The following is a 16,858-nucleotide window of genomic DNA, read 5'->3' as shown; positions in this document are numbered from 1 at the left end:
CTCCACCCTTTGCCCGGCTGTAGATTCAAAATGCTTACATGAAACACTGAGAGTATGTACTTCCTGGCAAATCTGATTTTTCTTCTGCAATAGACGCATGTACTATAGTTACCACAAACTATATTTTTACTTAGAAAATACACAAGGTAATAATGCACCTCCAACGATAGAAAACAGATCCTCTTTTTTTATTTTATTTTATAGGTAGCTTTGGTATAAGCTTCAGATAGACCCACTTATTACACAGTTTGTGAAATCTATACCTTCAAATCATACTACTCTCTATTTTAGGCCATTATATCTAAAAGCATGACTTCTCAAATCCTTTTATTACAAGTAGTTCTTGCACATAAATGTTACACCACAATAGCAAAAAAAAAACAATGTAAACTTCTTTTGCAAACTACATAAATACTATAATATCTGCCTTGAAGTTATTCTCATTTTAGAATCAGAAGATACTCTATATGCTTTACATAGAAAACTCTGGTCAGTAGCCTATGTATATAAATTTTTTTTTTTTCTTACTGACTTGCCTTTCATGTTGCCTACCTAGGTCTTTGAAGGAGAAAACTTTTAAATAGAACCCAGATCAAACTTCAATCCACAAGTAAAACAAGTAGTGGAAACATGTCAATAATTGTGGATAAAATATGAGGTGTGAAAATTATTCTAAATACTAAATCTGACAAGTCACCAGTGGCATGGAAGGAACTGGAAAGACTCATTTAAGCTCAAATTTGATCCTATATGCAAGGAACTCAGTCCGCATGCTAATATACTTTTTTATCCTGCTGAATGTCTGTTTTCAAACAAATCACCTCTTTCTATTTTAGAGCACAACAGGTCATTTCTACAACTGTAGTCCTAGACTGGAAAGTCTGGGTGGTCAGTGAATTTATTTCACCATCACTGTCTGTGATGTCTTTAAATACAAATTCGAAGTGTGTAAATATACAGGTGTGTATACACACGCACGCACACTGAGAGGACCACATCAAAGCCTCTTTTTCTTTTTCCCGCAAGAAGAGTTTTTAACGTTTACCTTTTTTGTTATTACTTCAAAGTAAATCTTTTTCCTCAGAATGTTCTTTCAGTTAAAAATCAAGTAAATTAATCTGGAGCCCTGACTGGTTTGTTATTCTGAGATTCCTATTGAACACCTAGCTACTGGCCATGATTTGTTTGAGGAGAAAAACATCACTGCTGAAGCATTTTTTAAAATTTCAAATGCATGCAGAAAGAACTACATAGGCTTTCCAAGCAGCTACATAAGGTGGCTCAAGTAACATTTTTATTTATTTTGGCCTAAGCCCTTTAACAGCATCCTTTGGAAACACAAAGAGAATGGCTACAAGATGGTGGCAGAGCCCGGGATGCATGGCCTGGTGGGCGATGCTCCTAGGGGTTCACAGGATGTCAGGCAGGAATCCACCGTGCTGCCTTCCCTCTTTCTGTGCGTTTTCTCTAAATGCATCGTATCCTCTCTTTCCTGCCCATGCTTTTAAATGATGAAAAACAATTTAAAAAAAAATTTCCCAATGATTCATTCAGGGCTCAAATAACACTGTACGTGGGCTTAGTTGGAGACAGGTAACCATTCTGAACAGTTCTCCCAGACGAAGGCTGGGCCAGGCAGAGGGACATTGAAGCCTAGGAGCTGCTCTTGTTGCAGACCTGGCCTCGGTTGCTATTATCCTCCATATACTGGCTGCCCCCTGTGTCGCTCTGGCTGAGGACCACGGAGGGGATGTGGGAGGACCGCCTCTCTGGGTTCTTCTCCTGTGAGAAGCAGCAGAGCATCCTCTTCATGGTGCTGTACATGTCCTCATCCTTGTAGGAGTAGATGATGGGGTTCATGACGGAGTTAAGCAGCGCCAGCAGCAGGAACCACCTTTTCACATGCTGCACGTTGCACCACGTGCAGTTCAGGCCGTCGAGGAGCAGAACCACCAGACCTGGTGTCCAGCACACGACAAAGGCCCCTGGAGGGAGAGAGAGGAAGCAACAGGCACTCAGACCTCAGGCTAATTATTTGGGTTTCTTCTCGCCCGGTCTTCGGTCAGTGGTGTCAAGGGACCTTGAGGATTTGTTCTGACAACTGCAAAGCAAACTTCCAGCCTTCCTCTGAGCATTTGAGACTGGGCTTCTTAGAAGCAAACAGACTCTTAACCACGTTCCACTTCACCTTCTTATCTGCTTACCCAGGTACCGTAAGTAGGGGCTTACACTTATCTCTTACTTCTTGAGCACAACACGGACCTTATTTCTGTTTGTTCTCCGAATCACACTAGGAGGCTGTGCAGTCATTATCCACACTCTGCAGGTGAGAAAACTGAGGCCAGATCCCAGGGTCTATGTGGGGAAGCCTCACACATTTAACCCTGCACTCTGCTGTTTTCCAAATCAGACGTTCCAAATGCGCTCCTGAAAATAAGATGCATTGCATCTATGGGAGTCTCCTAGTCTTTTAATCAAGTCACCTGCTCAAAAACTGTATTCTTTACAAATCCATGTTGCTGCCGAGTAAGCACTAAATTCTTTTTGACGTAGTCATAGGCCATCTGCTTAATAATCTGTTCTAGGCCGAGATATTTTTGTCAGAAACAAATCTTTCTCTTTCACGATGAGATATCAATGTACTTTTTATTAGCACATTTATTTATTTAGCATAATTTTAGCACCAATGGCACATGAAGGGGGGTCTGTTCTGAGTCTCTACCCACATGATCATACTTAGCTTACCTCAAACTTTCTGGTATGTTTTTCCTAAAATATGAGACACATGTTCAATTTCCCTACTTAGTCATCGTAACAACAGATAACAATGACAGCTAACACATCAACGTTTCCCTTTATTAACTCATAGAACCACACTCTGAAATAGACATCATTATCATCCTCAGGAAACTGAGGCACAAGAGAAGTTCAGTAACTTACTTACAGGCCAGTAGCTTGTAAGGGACATTGAAGTTTGAACCTAGGTAGTCTTCCTCCACAGGCTGTACACTGGGCCACTATGGGACCTGCCTCCATACTGGGACATGGTTTCTTTCTCCCAAAGTCCTTCTGATTTCTGAATGCCCTTACTTATCCACTGAATAGTCATTGTGAGGTTTCAATGTGCCAAGAACTGTACTAGACAGTGAATGAGGCGAAGACCATGCGGTGCGGGAACAAAAGGGCTAATGGGAGAGAGAGAATGAACAAGCGAGTCTGTGAACCGTATCACCAACTAGTTACTCTTCCTGGTTAGAGTCAGACCTGGACAGTATTCCTCTTGGTGCTTTATCTTCCTTCTGAGAGATATAATAATAAGCAAGTCAAGAATTATAAAGAGGCAGTATGAGGCCATGAAACTCCGTGAGCTATGGGGTCAGACAGCTACGCCCAGCCCCTCACCTTACATACTGCTAGTGAGGCAAATTACTCTTCTGAGCCTTCATTCCCTTGTTTAATAAGGATAGTGATCCCGACTTACGAAGTGGTTGTTAAGAGTCAGAGGTAATGAAAAGTGGTGTCTAATACCGTGTTGGGTTCACTCAGCAGTGGTTATCATGAGATGCTCTGTCAAAGACATCTGCCAAAAGTAGACGTGCAGGAGTTCTCAGGGGGTTTCACTTCCCATTTCATAACTACAGCTCTCCAATGGCCCCCTTTTTTCTCCATTCTGTATTATTTTTGGTTTGGCTGACATATGTGAAGAAAGAAGTGAACTTAGAGATAAAATAGCAGGGATTTGGGTCCTAATTCTTCACTTACTATACAACTCTGGGAGATCCATGTCATCAGTCTGGGCTTCATCTTCCTAAACTGTAAATTGAGGATGTTAGGCAAGTTCTGGGTTTTTCAAACTGTGGGCCAAGGCACCTTAGTGAGTATGCAATCAATTTAATGAATTTGGAAAAGTTTCTTTTTATTTTTTTAATGAAAGAATGGAAATGCAAATGGAATGGAATAGCTCAGAGTATATTACACAGACCAAGAGAAGTATTGTTTCTTGAAACTTTTGTTTCAGTTTTATATACTATATTTATGTGTGCATTGGTTATAAAATAAAATATTATTTTTGACTGCTGGGATTAGTCAAAAAGTTTGAAAAACACTAATTTAGATAAGCTTTAAGGCTGCATCCAGCTCCAGCGGTCTGTATTTCCCGTAGAAGTAACACTTTTGTTCTCTCTGCCATTTCTGAAACAGGGTTACTATGTTGTCAGGAGGGAAGAACTAAACAAAGCAGACATCAAAAGCTGTAGCTACCAACTTTGATGTGAAGAGTTCTTTCTGTGTGAGATTGCAGAATTCCAAAGAAATCCTAGTGGGAGTGTTCCAAGGTTTTTGTTTTAATGGGTAGGAGGGAGAAATATTGATAAACTTTATACTTAGTTAAATAAGCATGTCAAAATTTAATAGTGTATATAACTTCCAAACCAATGGAGGGGGAAGGATGCAAGTAAAGAAAAGGAAAAAAAAAAAGTCTCAATGCGTAAGAAAGGAGGGAAACATAGAAAAATGGGATAAAGAAAAAATTAAGATGCTGGAAATGAATCCAGATAAGTTGATCCTTGAACAACACAGGGGTTAGGGGCGCTGACCCCTGCACAGTCGAAAATCCGTATGTAACTTTACATTTGGCCCTCGTATCTATGATTCCACATCTGTAGATACAACCAACCTCAGATCAGATTATGTAGCACTGTAGCATGTATTTACTGAAAAAAATCTGCACATAAATGGACCCGCTCAGTTCAAACCCCTGTTGTTCAAGGGTCAACGGTATACTAATAAACAAAATCAATGTTAATTGTAAAGTTAAAAAAGTGAATCTAAATAATTTGATGTCTAACATTATAACCATATGTGATAAAACCATGAAGAAAAGCAAGATGATTAACATGAAATTTATAATATGGTTATTTCTACAAGAGAGAGGGGGCCACCAGGATAGGGCACAAAGGAGGTTCTAAAGACACTGAAAATGTTCTATTAAATTGGGTGGCAAGTGCACAGGTGTTTTAAATTTTTAATATTCTTTTAAGTGTTATTCTTTAAACTTTACATATATCTTATATAATTTTGTTTGAACGATATATTTCACACACACACAACAGAGAAAAGGATAAAAGTAAATTGCCAATATGTTTTCCTAAAGACTGTTTTTAAAATTGGATTTTTAAAAATCATTAAAGCTTTTTTCCCTAGCATAAAACTCTAGTTTGGATTAATCAGGGGACCTAAACACTCTAAATAAATCTTCAAATTGATGCCCTGTTTGTCATAATGTGGTACTTCACATACACTTTCCTTTTGCATTGAATTTCATAAAATAATTCATTCAGTCAACACTGACACACTTTTCACTGAGCAATGGTTATACACCAGGCACTGTTGTAAGCATTTTATATGAATTAACCATTTAATCCTCATAGCAACCCTTGGAAATAGGTATATATAAATATATATAAATATATAAATATATAAATATATAAATATATATAAATATATATATATATATATATATATATATATATATATAAAACCCTCATTTTAAACCTGAGGAAAGTGAACCACAGAGAAATTGGTAACCTGCTCAAAGCCATGATAAGTGGAAGGGCCAGGATTTGAACAGGCAGCCTGGCCCCAGGGCTTGTGCTCCTGTTCACATGCTAGGCTGCTCAGCAGTGAGCTGCAAAGGATATTATTTCTAAAGTAAGTGATGGGGAAGGGGGGAGGGTACTTCTGACCTTTAAAGTCCCGTTCATAGAATATCATACCTGACTGTGAAACTGCATACAGTATATCACAACCAAGTCATTCTTTGCTTTGCTAACAGAAAGAATTTCTGGCAAAGGAAGGAAGGAAGGGAGGGAGGGAGGGAGGAAGCGAAAACGATGAAGAAGGAAAGAAGGAAGGAAGGGAAGGGGAGGAAAGAAAGGAGAAAGAATTTCAACAAAAATACAGGTAAGAAGAGCAACAAAAATCTGCTGACCTGGGGCTTCCCTGGTGGCACAGTGGTTAAGAATCTGCCTGCCAAAGCAGGGGACAAGGGTTCGAGCCCTGGTCCGGGAAGATCCCACGTGCCGTGGAGCAACTAAGCCAGTGCACCACAACTACTGAGCCTGCGCTCTAGAGTCCGCGGGCCACAACTTCTGAGCCCACGTGCCACAACTACGGAAGCTCGCGTGCCTAGAGCCCGCGCTCCGCAACAAGAGAAGCCACCGCAATGAGAAGCCTCCGCACCGCAACGAAGAGCAGCCCCCCCTCGCCACAACTAGAGAAAGCCCGCGCGCAGCAACGAAGACCCAACGCAGCCAAAAATAAATAAAATTTATTAAAAAAAAAATCTGCTGACCTTTTCTTTACACCATTTCCAAGAACAACAAAAGGCAAGTCTCTGACAGAACAGCCGCCACACACTGCGCTGCTGATGGGTACTTCAGCGGTGCCGTCTGAAGTGATGATTGCACTCCAAGCAGGAACCCTGGGAAACTGCAGCTCCCCAACTCCTCCACCAGCGGCCAAGCTCTACCTCCAAACACATCTCAGAGCGGGGGCACAGCTTATCTAAACATCTCATTCATTGGGGATTTTTACTGTATGTCAGCAGCAGCAGATATGAGGTCCCCAAAAACATTTAAAAGAGAAGAAAATGTCAGGAATGGTTTTGGCCTTGGGAATCCGTCTTTTTGGAGACTACTTGGAGAATGTGGAAGATGTCAGAAACATACAAATGTTTCTGTCTGTCCCAGTTCTTAAAAGAGGGGCAGAGGGTACATCCTGAGAAATATATATCAGTCAGTCCCTTATCAATTTCCAAAAAATTCTAGAGGAAAAAACTAAGATGAATGTTTTTTGAGTATTTAAACTCAATGCTCAGACCAAGACAGCTGGGACCAAACAAGGCTTTCAAAGAGACACATGCCAAGCCTGGATCTTCCCCCCTCCCCCCTAAATCAGGCATTAACAAGTAAGAGCAGATCTAAAGGTATCTATCTGGGAACTGATAGAAGAAATCAAGCATGTTTCTCTTGGAAAAGAAAAGGCAAAGGAAAACCACATTATGTTAACTATCCCCAAAGACCTGAAGGGCCATCACATAGAGAGAAGCATGACTTACCTTGAAGGTCACCCTGAGACAAGCGGAAAAGTACCAAAAGGCAGAATTTGAAGGTAAGACTCCTTTTTAAGAAAATGAAGCTATTAGGAGAGGAATTTGTTGTTCGGCAGACAGAGAGCCTCCCTCGGCCAGGGTATTTATTTTGCCCAGATCATCCTGAGGTGTACAAAGGGAAGAGATTTTTCCTAAATGAGAGAGAGAGGGTTAAGTGGCTTCCGAACTCTTTTCCAAGTAGAAAACTGCTAAATTCTACAAACTATGAGTTTCAACTCCCCATAAAATTCAAACAAATTCGACGTATTGGTTTCCCAGACACCATTATCAGACAGTATGGCTAAAAACTGATTAAGATGAATTCTCTGAGCTACCAGTTCCCAAAGCTGGCAGGCCATCAAATTCCCAGGGGAGCTTTTTAATAATACAGATCCCCCGGTCCTAGACCAGAGCCAATGGTCAGACTGTCTGGGGTGGTACATGGAAATCTGTAGGACTAAAAAGTTCCCTGGGTGATTATGATGCATGGTCAGTTTTACAAACCATTTTTCTATGCTGACCAAAATGGTTTAATCAAGCTGATACTGTCAGCAAAACTGTAGATTCCATACACACTTGGCAAAAAGTCATGGAAAGAGAAAGGGGGCAGAATTCTTTAGAACAAGAAAATCACCTTCAGATCAATGTCTTCAGCTTCTATTTGGAAAGAATGTTTGAGTACATCTTATGCATAAATGAAATGTACAAACACTAGCAGGGAAACTAGTCTACAGGCAAGGCATATACTGTCCTCCACTGGCCTTGGTTGGCGCTCTGGTTCGCCCTGCCAGGAATGCCTTCCTGGCTCCTAATCTAAGGTCTACTTTTCATTCTAAGCTTAGCTCCTCCACTGAACCTTTCCCATATGTCCAACCCACAGTGACCATTCCCTCCTCTCAACTCCCGTGGCATTTTCCACCTACAACATCCACATGGCACTGGGCATATTACCTGCTTAATTCCACTCTAACATTTCCCAAGAGCTCTGGGCTGGGCAGTGTGCTTAGAGCTTTACATACACCCATTGTTTAAAACTCATGGCCCTGTGAAGTTGCCACTCTTATTTTCCGTCTCACGTATGATGAATTTGAACTTCAGAACAGCTCAAGAGTTTGTCCTAGGTTTAGTCAGAAGCCAACAACTAGAAGAGTCAGAATTTGAACCCAGGCCTGATTCCCCCATGCAAACTCTTGAGCGTTGTGCTATTCTGAGGTAGTTTTTAATATATACGTCCTGTCTCTTGGGCCCATTGCAAGCTTCCTAAGCATGTAGGCTGTGCCTCATACCTGTCTGTGTCCTCAGAATGAAGTATAGAGCTCCATACTCAGTAGCAGAGAAGATGAGTCCATCGAACATAACTGAAGTTTATTAAGAGCCCACATGCGGCCAGGTAACGCATTAGCTGCAGCCCTTGCTGATGCAAACAGTGTGCTGTCCTGCCCTTCGGGCACTGACAGGCAGGGGACCAGGATGTGATGATTCTGATTACTGTCCAGGAAGGTGTCAGGTGAAATGACACTCAGTTGAGCTGAGTATTGAAGGTCAAGAATGACTGTGCAGAGGTGAGAAATAGCAATGATGTACTTGGGGAATTCCAAACAGTTTAGGATGGTTTTAACCCAGGAAGGTGACTAGGGAAGTAAGATGAAGTCTGAAAGATGAACATGGGTCAGACCCGGAAGGGCCCTTTGGGCAGTTCTCAGGAGTTTGGATTTATTGCATAGATCACACCCCATAAGTCTTTTTCAACCAGGAGTTCATCAGGTGAATGCCCTCAGGTATCCATGGTATGTAATGAAGTAACCTCTCTCCCAAGCACCTAGAATGGTATGAGTCATACACCATCATGGGAGGATTAAGAAAATATTTCTAGGTTCCATGGTTCATAAAGGAAACCTAATGAGAAAGGTTAAGAGCTGAGGTTTTTCAGGCTCAGTTGCAACTCATCAGTGGCTTGTGAAATCAGTTTAGTAGGTTGCAACCAGCTTTTTTCTAAAAAATAAAATAGAACAGAAAACATCAGGATACATCAAGTATAGTAATGGTATGTTTCATGAAACTTGTTTCAATTACACACAAAAATATGTGTATGTATTGGGCCATGATAGAGAATGTACATTATTTCTCACTGTGGGGTCCTGATTAAAAAATAAAAATTGAGGGCTTCCCTGGTGGCACAGTGGTTGAGAGTCCGCCTGCCGATGCAGGGGACACGGGTTCGTGCCCTGGTCCAGGAAGATCCCACATGCCGCGGAGCGGCTGGGCCCGTGAGCCATGGCCGCTGAGCCTGCGCGTCCGGAGCCTGTGCTCCGCAAGGGGAGAGGCCACGACAGTGAGAGGCCCGCGTACCGCAAAAAAAAAAAAAAAAAAAAAAAAAATTAAACCTACTTCTATAGATCATTATTATTTTTTTTAAGTAGAGGATACTTCCCAAAGAAAATCTCTTGTTAAACTTCAATATCAGAGCTGCTCTGACTAAAGAAGGAGATGGCGTGGGGGGAGTTGACTAAAGATCTTCCTGGAGAATTCACTCCCACCTTCACACTACAGTACTCCCCCCGCCCCCACTACACACACATACACTGAGGCACTTCTGAGGAACCCCTGGGAACCTCGCTGACCTAGGTTTGAAAATGACTGCTGTAGAATGGTAGTTCTTGGAAGATTTTTAGTCAAGAGCATGGATAAGTCTTATGTTTTAAAGCAAAGCTGTGTCTGAGTGCTCAGGATGGAATGGAGGTATGTGACGCTCCCCCTGCATCACAATCACCTGGGCTGACTGCTTGAAATTCAGATTTCTGGGTCCCACCCAGACCTACCAAATGAGAAAGTGATGAAGGTATGATCTGGGCATCTCCGGTTTTAACGAGCTCCCTGGGGAATGCTTTAGTAGGGTGAAGTATAGGACCACTGACCTAGGCACGGAGACTCCTCTGAAGACCAGCTAAAATTCAGGTGGAAAGTCTAAGGATCTGATGGAGTTGGTGAGATGTAGCCAGGTCAGCAAGGTGGTAAGGAGGAAAACCTGTAAGACTTGATGTATAAACAACTGGATCTAGGAAGTGAGGGAGATGAAAGAATCCAGGGTGACTGGGTAGTGGGATTCTGATAACCAAGCGGGAGAGAGAGGAGGGACAGGCTTAGAAGGAAGAGATGGTGATTCAGTTTTAGGCATTGGGCACTTAGAATATCTGTGGCTCCTCCAGGCATAGAAGAGTAGAAGGCAGCCAGAAATGTGGGTCAGAACTCTGAGAGCTCCAAATTGAAATGTTAACTTGGGAGTCATCGGCAGTAGGTGGAACTGAAGCCATATGTTCTTTCATTAATAAATACTTCCTAGGCAACCACCTGCCATGTGTCAGCCACTAAGAGTGAATGTCTTCCAGATGATTACATTTGAATAACAAATATAACATCCTTCTAGTGCCACGTGACAGGTCAGTTATGTTGATAAGAAGCAATTGTTTTTTTTATTTTAATGATATTCTATGTTCTTTCAGTACCTGTTTAAGAGACTCACTAATAGTCCAATTAGATTACCACTGAGCTTTCCTCTAGTAATTCAACTAGTTTCAGTGCTGTACTCAAAAACCAGTATCATGAATTCAATACAAGTTTCTAAAGTCTAGTGAATCATACACTAGAATATTCAGTTAAGTACTGAAATTATATTTAATGACTGCAATTTAAGGTAATCAGAAACATCAAGTTAAGGAATGTCTAACACTTTAGAAGAGACAATTACAACTGAAAATATTGGTGACAAGTGAAATCAAAAATCTTTCAAACTCCCTAGTCAATATTAGGCTGAAATAATCTACAACCACCATCCCCCTTATTTGGAAGTTTTCAAAATATTTCAAACAATACTCTGGTTAACACCTCATGGCTACATCATATGAAAGAAGATATACACATTATAGGAAAGAATACCAGTCCATATGGGAGAAGGGCCCCTCACTACAATATATTTAAGATAGTTCTTGGGGTTTAGGTGACAGACAAGATGTATAGAAGATTCAGACCTCAAGTTGTATGACTCCTGTTCTTTAGGACTCATACTTTTCTATTCCATCTAGTTAGCCTTATTTTCCTCTGTTTAAAAATTCACACATACAATTAAAAAGAAAACTTGACATGTGAGTGGCACATAAATAAAACATCCATAGTGATAAAAGCAATCCCTCACACAGAATAGTCTCACTTTGGCACGCGGGCTACTCATTTCATCAAACAAGAGGATATATTTTAAATATGTTCACTCTGTTATTCTTTGTTTTTAATCCAGGAAAAAAGAGCAGGGCACCAGCAATAATGCTAACCTACTAAGCCACAGGGCTGTCTGTTTTACTAAAATAGAAAATTACAACTCTACATAAAAATCAGGCTAGGAACCTCATCCTATGGAAGCTCTCTTCTTATTTGAAAAGAATTTTAAAAGTAAAATTTTAAAGTTAATAGCTATTCTTGGTTAGAAGTATTACAATGTGTAAGTTACATATTAATAGAATACTCAAGTGAAAATGCTCTTATGATACTAAAGAATTTATTCAATAATTTAAAAATAACACCTCCAGATGCGGTTTGCATTCAAATTCATACTCATTTACCCACAGTGTTTTAGAAGTCCAATAATTCAGAAAATAGATTGTCACATATGTGAAAGGAATGAAAATATATACCTTGAGTAAACCTGACTTATTTTTACTGCAGAAAACAAGAAACACTGAGAAACTTCAAATAGATGATGAGCAGTTAAGCATTCCACAAATGATTCATTTAACACAGTTGTTACTACCGCTGTATCTTTTGACTCTAACAACTGCTTTTAGATACTTGTTTCAAATTTGTGGCCAGCTTTGGAAAGTTGAAATTCTTTGCTGCCAAGGAGTTATGAGATAAAATTTAAAGCAGAGGCGTACTAGCTAGAACCACAGCCTAGACCTAATTGTAGTGTCTAACTCAGGGCTACAGCTGGAAATCATAAACTGCAATAGTAAGAAAACACCATCTCCACCTCCAGATTCCTCTTTAAGCACCGTATGCGTGGACCTACAGTACCTCAGTACCTCACTATTATATCAAGGGCTCTACAGCATCTAAGAAAAGGTGTGAGGTCAGCAGCTATTTGCCTGGTGTAATCTTAAAGACTGACAGGTCCCAGCTAGCCTGCCCACGGATCTGAACTTCTTTCTGCTGGAGTCACTCCTTTGAATTAGGAAGGCCTGCACCTTACCTAGACATGAACATATTAAGCTGTAGGCATGAAATAATCTACATATCACGTAAGCTGTCATCAGCATGGAGCAGGGTTGTGAGGCAATGCAAAAGGGATATCTTTGATGGGGTTGAAAATTTTGAAATGGGTTGCAGCATGGGACAATGTACAGGGGAGCTGACCTGATAAAGAGACAATATTCTAGACATCCAGATGGCACAAAATACCATCCTGAGCTCAGAGGAAGGGAACAGGATGTAGGAGACTTGACTCAGAGAGAGTTGGGCCTGGAAGAGTGATGGTATGGTATAGCTCAGGAAGTACAAAGTCCTGACTCAGGGCTACCCCTTTCCATCCTACTCCCGTGGCCGCCATCATTAAGTCACCATGCGCTTCTGAGCCCAGATATGGCCTGGAAGCCTTCACAGCACAGTGCTCAGCCTCTAGCAATCAGCTGGAATCTGCCCTTGAGATGACATCCACTTACCATCCCTATTATGGTAAAAAAAAAAAAAGAGCATAGGCTAAAGATCAAGCAGACCCAGAGTTGAAATCCTGGTTTATGCCCACAGGCAAATCAGTTCACCTTCCTGAGCCTCCCTCCACTTCTTAGCTATGGAATGAGCATGAAGGATACTGACCTGACAGGATTTTTTGGGAGATATACTGCGATAATGGGTGGAGAGTGCCTAACACAGAAGACACTCAGAAAATGTTCATTGTGACTGCCCAGATGGTGTCGGACACTTCCCCTGCTGTGCTTCCTCAGGCAATTTATGAACACATCTGGTGTGTTGCTGTCGTGTGAAAGCTTGCTGAAGTGTGAAAGCTTTGGTCGCTGTCGTAGGCCCACACCTGTGTGTACGCGTGTGCGCGCGCACACACACACACACACACACATACACAATTACACTCTATCCTATTTTGGCTACCCTGCTACACTGACATCCTCAGAGGAGATCCCTTTTGCACCTTCTTCAGCTTGGGATACACAGTGCTTGGCCATGTGCCATACACATAATAGGTACTTAATAGAAGCTTATTAAATGAAGAAGTAAGGGATCTTGATTCAAATCCAGACCCTGGACTAGAGTAATTTGAAAATGTCATTCTACGTCTCTGCCTCCAGTTTCTTCATCTGTATATTAAGGGATCTGGACCATAATGACCTGTAAGTTTCCTTCTGGCTCCTACACTGGCTGATTCTGAGTTTCACCTACAGCTTCCTTCTCCACATGCAGATGTATAGATAGTCTGCTGTGAATCCACCCCACTAGTTCTGAAGTAGCCAGCTTCTCCAATAACTCATTTTGCGTTTGTTATGCTTTCCGCTACCAAGTGGGAAAAAAAAGAATCCAAGTGACAAACATCTACAGTTTCAACTTGCCAGGTGTATGAATCAGAGCGCCATTCAGAATCTGTCAAAATACCTTTAACTTGCTACTTTTGATCACATGTAACTTGTCCCTAAGCTTGTTGGAATTGGTATTTACCATAATTTGCTTTAATGGAATGTAATGTGACACCGTCTTTGTTTTCTAAAGACTTTTTTCAGTTTACTTTGTAACTTAGAAAGCAAGGCTAGTCAGAGCACAGTGCTCAAATCCCAAGAATATGGCAATAATTACTGATTAACCTTTTAACTAGCAATACAGTGATGCTAGAGGTGCAAACATAGCCTTGTTTTCTAATTTTCTTTATTCCTCAACTCCTTAGCTGCCCTGCTGCCACCCTCCCCAACCCCCAGCCATGCCCTATTCATCCCGGATGCTCTCCTTTATCTACTTTTCTTCATTTTCTCTTTTTCTTCAGGAATTCTGCTTGTATCCTATTTGTGATATAAGCACTGCTATCCCAGGACTGCATGCATCAACCAACGAAAATTCATTGAGCCCCAAGAGGTGCCAATAATTGTGTTAATTACCCAGGACACAGATAAATAAGGTGAGACATACTAGCTCTTTCCCAGTTCCTGATTTCACTGGCTCCTTCTCATAGTTTAGCTCCAGGTATACCCTTTGGAGAGCTTTTCCTTTGTGTCATATAAAGTAGCCCAGCCCAGCCATTCCCTAAAATATTATTCTGTTTGATTTCTTTATATCACTCTCTGCACTTACCTTGTTTATTTGTTGACTGGTTGGTTGCTTCATTTACTAATTGCCCATCATCTCAGTTGGACAGAAAACATGAAGATGAGGACTTTGCCCATTTAACTCACCTACGAACACCTTTCTTGTATACAGCCCTTCTAGTTCCCTTCTGGAGGTTCTGATTCCAGGAGCCTGGAGTGGGGCCCAAGAATCTGAATGTTTAACAGATGCCCCAAGGGAGTCTCATGCTCAGGATGAATGTGTGAAGTGCTGGATTTTATACAAAACTAGGTCTTAAAGTTTGATGACCATATCTGCTTACATCCCACTTGGGGATCCTTCCACTGAAAAGGAAAAGTCTTCAATTTGGATATACTCTGTGCACTCCTCTGTGAAATGTAATTTGGTGACAGTGAATGGTGTAGGCCTACAGGAATTTAAGAAAAGCCATTCTCCATCATATTCAAGAAAAAGAAAATTATTGGTAAAGCACAACCTGCTTAATAACTTAGTGAACAAACTATGTAATCAGAAAAAGAAAAAAACCCATTATTTGGAAGCATATTCTCAGTTTGCATTGAACAAACTTTCAAAGCTTGATAGAAGGAATATGAGGGAATGGGTGGCTTGAGTATACAGTAAGGATGAAAGGAGAAGAAAGCAAAGTAGGGTTGGAGGACATAAATAGAATATGTATAACAGATAACAGCGAAAGAGACGATGGATACTGCAAACAAGGAGTGCCAGGAGTACACTTGCCAGGAGTGCCAAGTACAAGGAGATGCCAACAAAGTATCCTGTAAGAACCTGGAAATGAGAGGAAAAAGGTCGTTTTTTTAAGTTCAGCCCTATACCAAAGTCATCTTAAAGAGACATTATAGTTCCCAGACCTGCAACACCTTTTCTGAAATCTGACTGAAGGCACTAACATCTCAGAAGAAAGAAAGTCATCAGAGCCAGGGATGTCTAGAACAACTGTATGTAATTCAGAGGGAGAAGAGTTCTTGGTCAAGGTCAGCCTTTCTCATGGCTGGGATGTCTCTATTGTTCCGATTCTGTACAAAAAACATCTAATGGTAACTTGATTTGCCAGGTATTGAGTACCTAAACTCTGGGTAATTTTATTTCCTCCATCCAAATAAATACGATGGCATTCTAGTTAATCACACACACACACACACACACACACACACACACACACACCCAATCCAGAGACAGGACAGGCCAAAGGGAGGAAGGAAGGAGGCAAACAGGTTGTGGTGCCATGCTTGATTCACATTCTCCCCTCTGCCTCCTGCTGGCCTGAGGGTCTCCTCTTCCTCCTTTGAAAGCAGCTCCCTTGTTACCTCCTATGTGCAGCTTTCCTCAGACACTCCTCCCAGGCTGAGTCATATGTCCCCATCCCACATTTCCATAGGCTCTCCACATACTTACTGTCAAATCACACACCATTAGTAGATTATCCCTCCATCCGGCCAGCTGGGTTGAGAGCACCTGAAGGGCAGAGATGCTGCCATATTCACCTTGGATTCCTGACACCTGATTGGGGCTGGATGCTTAGTAGTTGCTCAGTTTTCAAGGAAGCAGGAAAGGAAAGCTGAAATGTCCCTAACCTACTGACCACACACACGACATATAAATATACCAATACCTTTGAGATCAGGCACTGTACCTTGGTGCTGCAATACCAGCAAGCTCAGACAACCCCCCGTGCATTTTTCTCCCAGAGAAACTATAAACCATGTTATCATAGGTACCTGGGAAACCAAGGACTCCTCTTCTGATTTGGGATGGTTTATTATAATCTAGAACAGAAGAGTCTGAGGTTCTTCTTACAGTCCAAGTGTTTCCACATTTGGGTTAATCAAACACATTTAAGCCATATTATATCATAGGCTGAAAGAACTCTCTGTTTAAAAGGTTACTTTTACTATCCTATTAATCAAGTGAGATTAATAAGTCAAAATGTGTAAATGACAATAAATAGTTTATAAATTGTTAATCAGTGAAGACGAAACATCCAAATCACATAAATATAGATGCTGAGAAAGATTGTTCAAAGTTTAAAGGAGTCTATCTTTGAACTAGAGACTATCTATTTACCTTGGTCCGGGATATTGGGCACATCAAATACCCTAAGTTCAATAAAGGGCAAATAAATAAAGTCTGAGATACTGTCTCACTGAAACTGTGGAACTAAAGACATCGTGATACTCAAATAACAGAAAGCTCATCTTCTTATCCTTTAGCCCCTCCCCCACAGGAAAATATTAAACACTTCCTCTTTCAACATATACCTTTTTATTTTCCTGAAGCAAATGTGTTTATTTATTATTGGGTACAGTGAGTAATTTGATCTTTTAACCTCATGATATACATACACTGAAGGATTTACTAGTT

The 16,858-nt window shown here is 41.1% G+C and overlaps 1 protein-coding gene across 6 annotated transcripts in view; it reads right to left on the bottom strand.

The window, feature by feature from the left end:
* Window positions 1-172: 172 nt before the first annotated feature.
* The window catches only part of LPAR3 (lysophosphatidic acid receptor 3), a 72,809-nt gene continuing 56,123 nt past the window's right edge, over window positions 173-16,858 (bottom strand). For all 6 annotated transcript variants that reach the window (XM_033431853.2, XM_004262968.3, XM_033431867.2 and 3 more), the window contains one exon: window positions 173-1,985. In XM_033431853.2, the coding sequence (XP_033287744.1) occupies window positions 1,654-1,985 (332 nt within the window). In that variant the 3' untranslated portion in view covers window positions 173-1,653. The remainder of the gene's footprint in view (window positions 1,986-16,858) is intronic.

This window comes from Orcinus orca, chromosome 1 (genome assembly GCF_937001465.1).
Source record: "Orcinus orca chromosome 1, mOrcOrc1.1, whole genome shotgun sequence".
Taxonomy (NCBI): domain Eukaryota; kingdom Metazoa; phylum Chordata; class Mammalia; order Artiodactyla; family Delphinidae; genus Orcinus; species Orcinus orca.
This window is presented reverse-complemented; position numbering and strand designations above follow the sequence as displayed.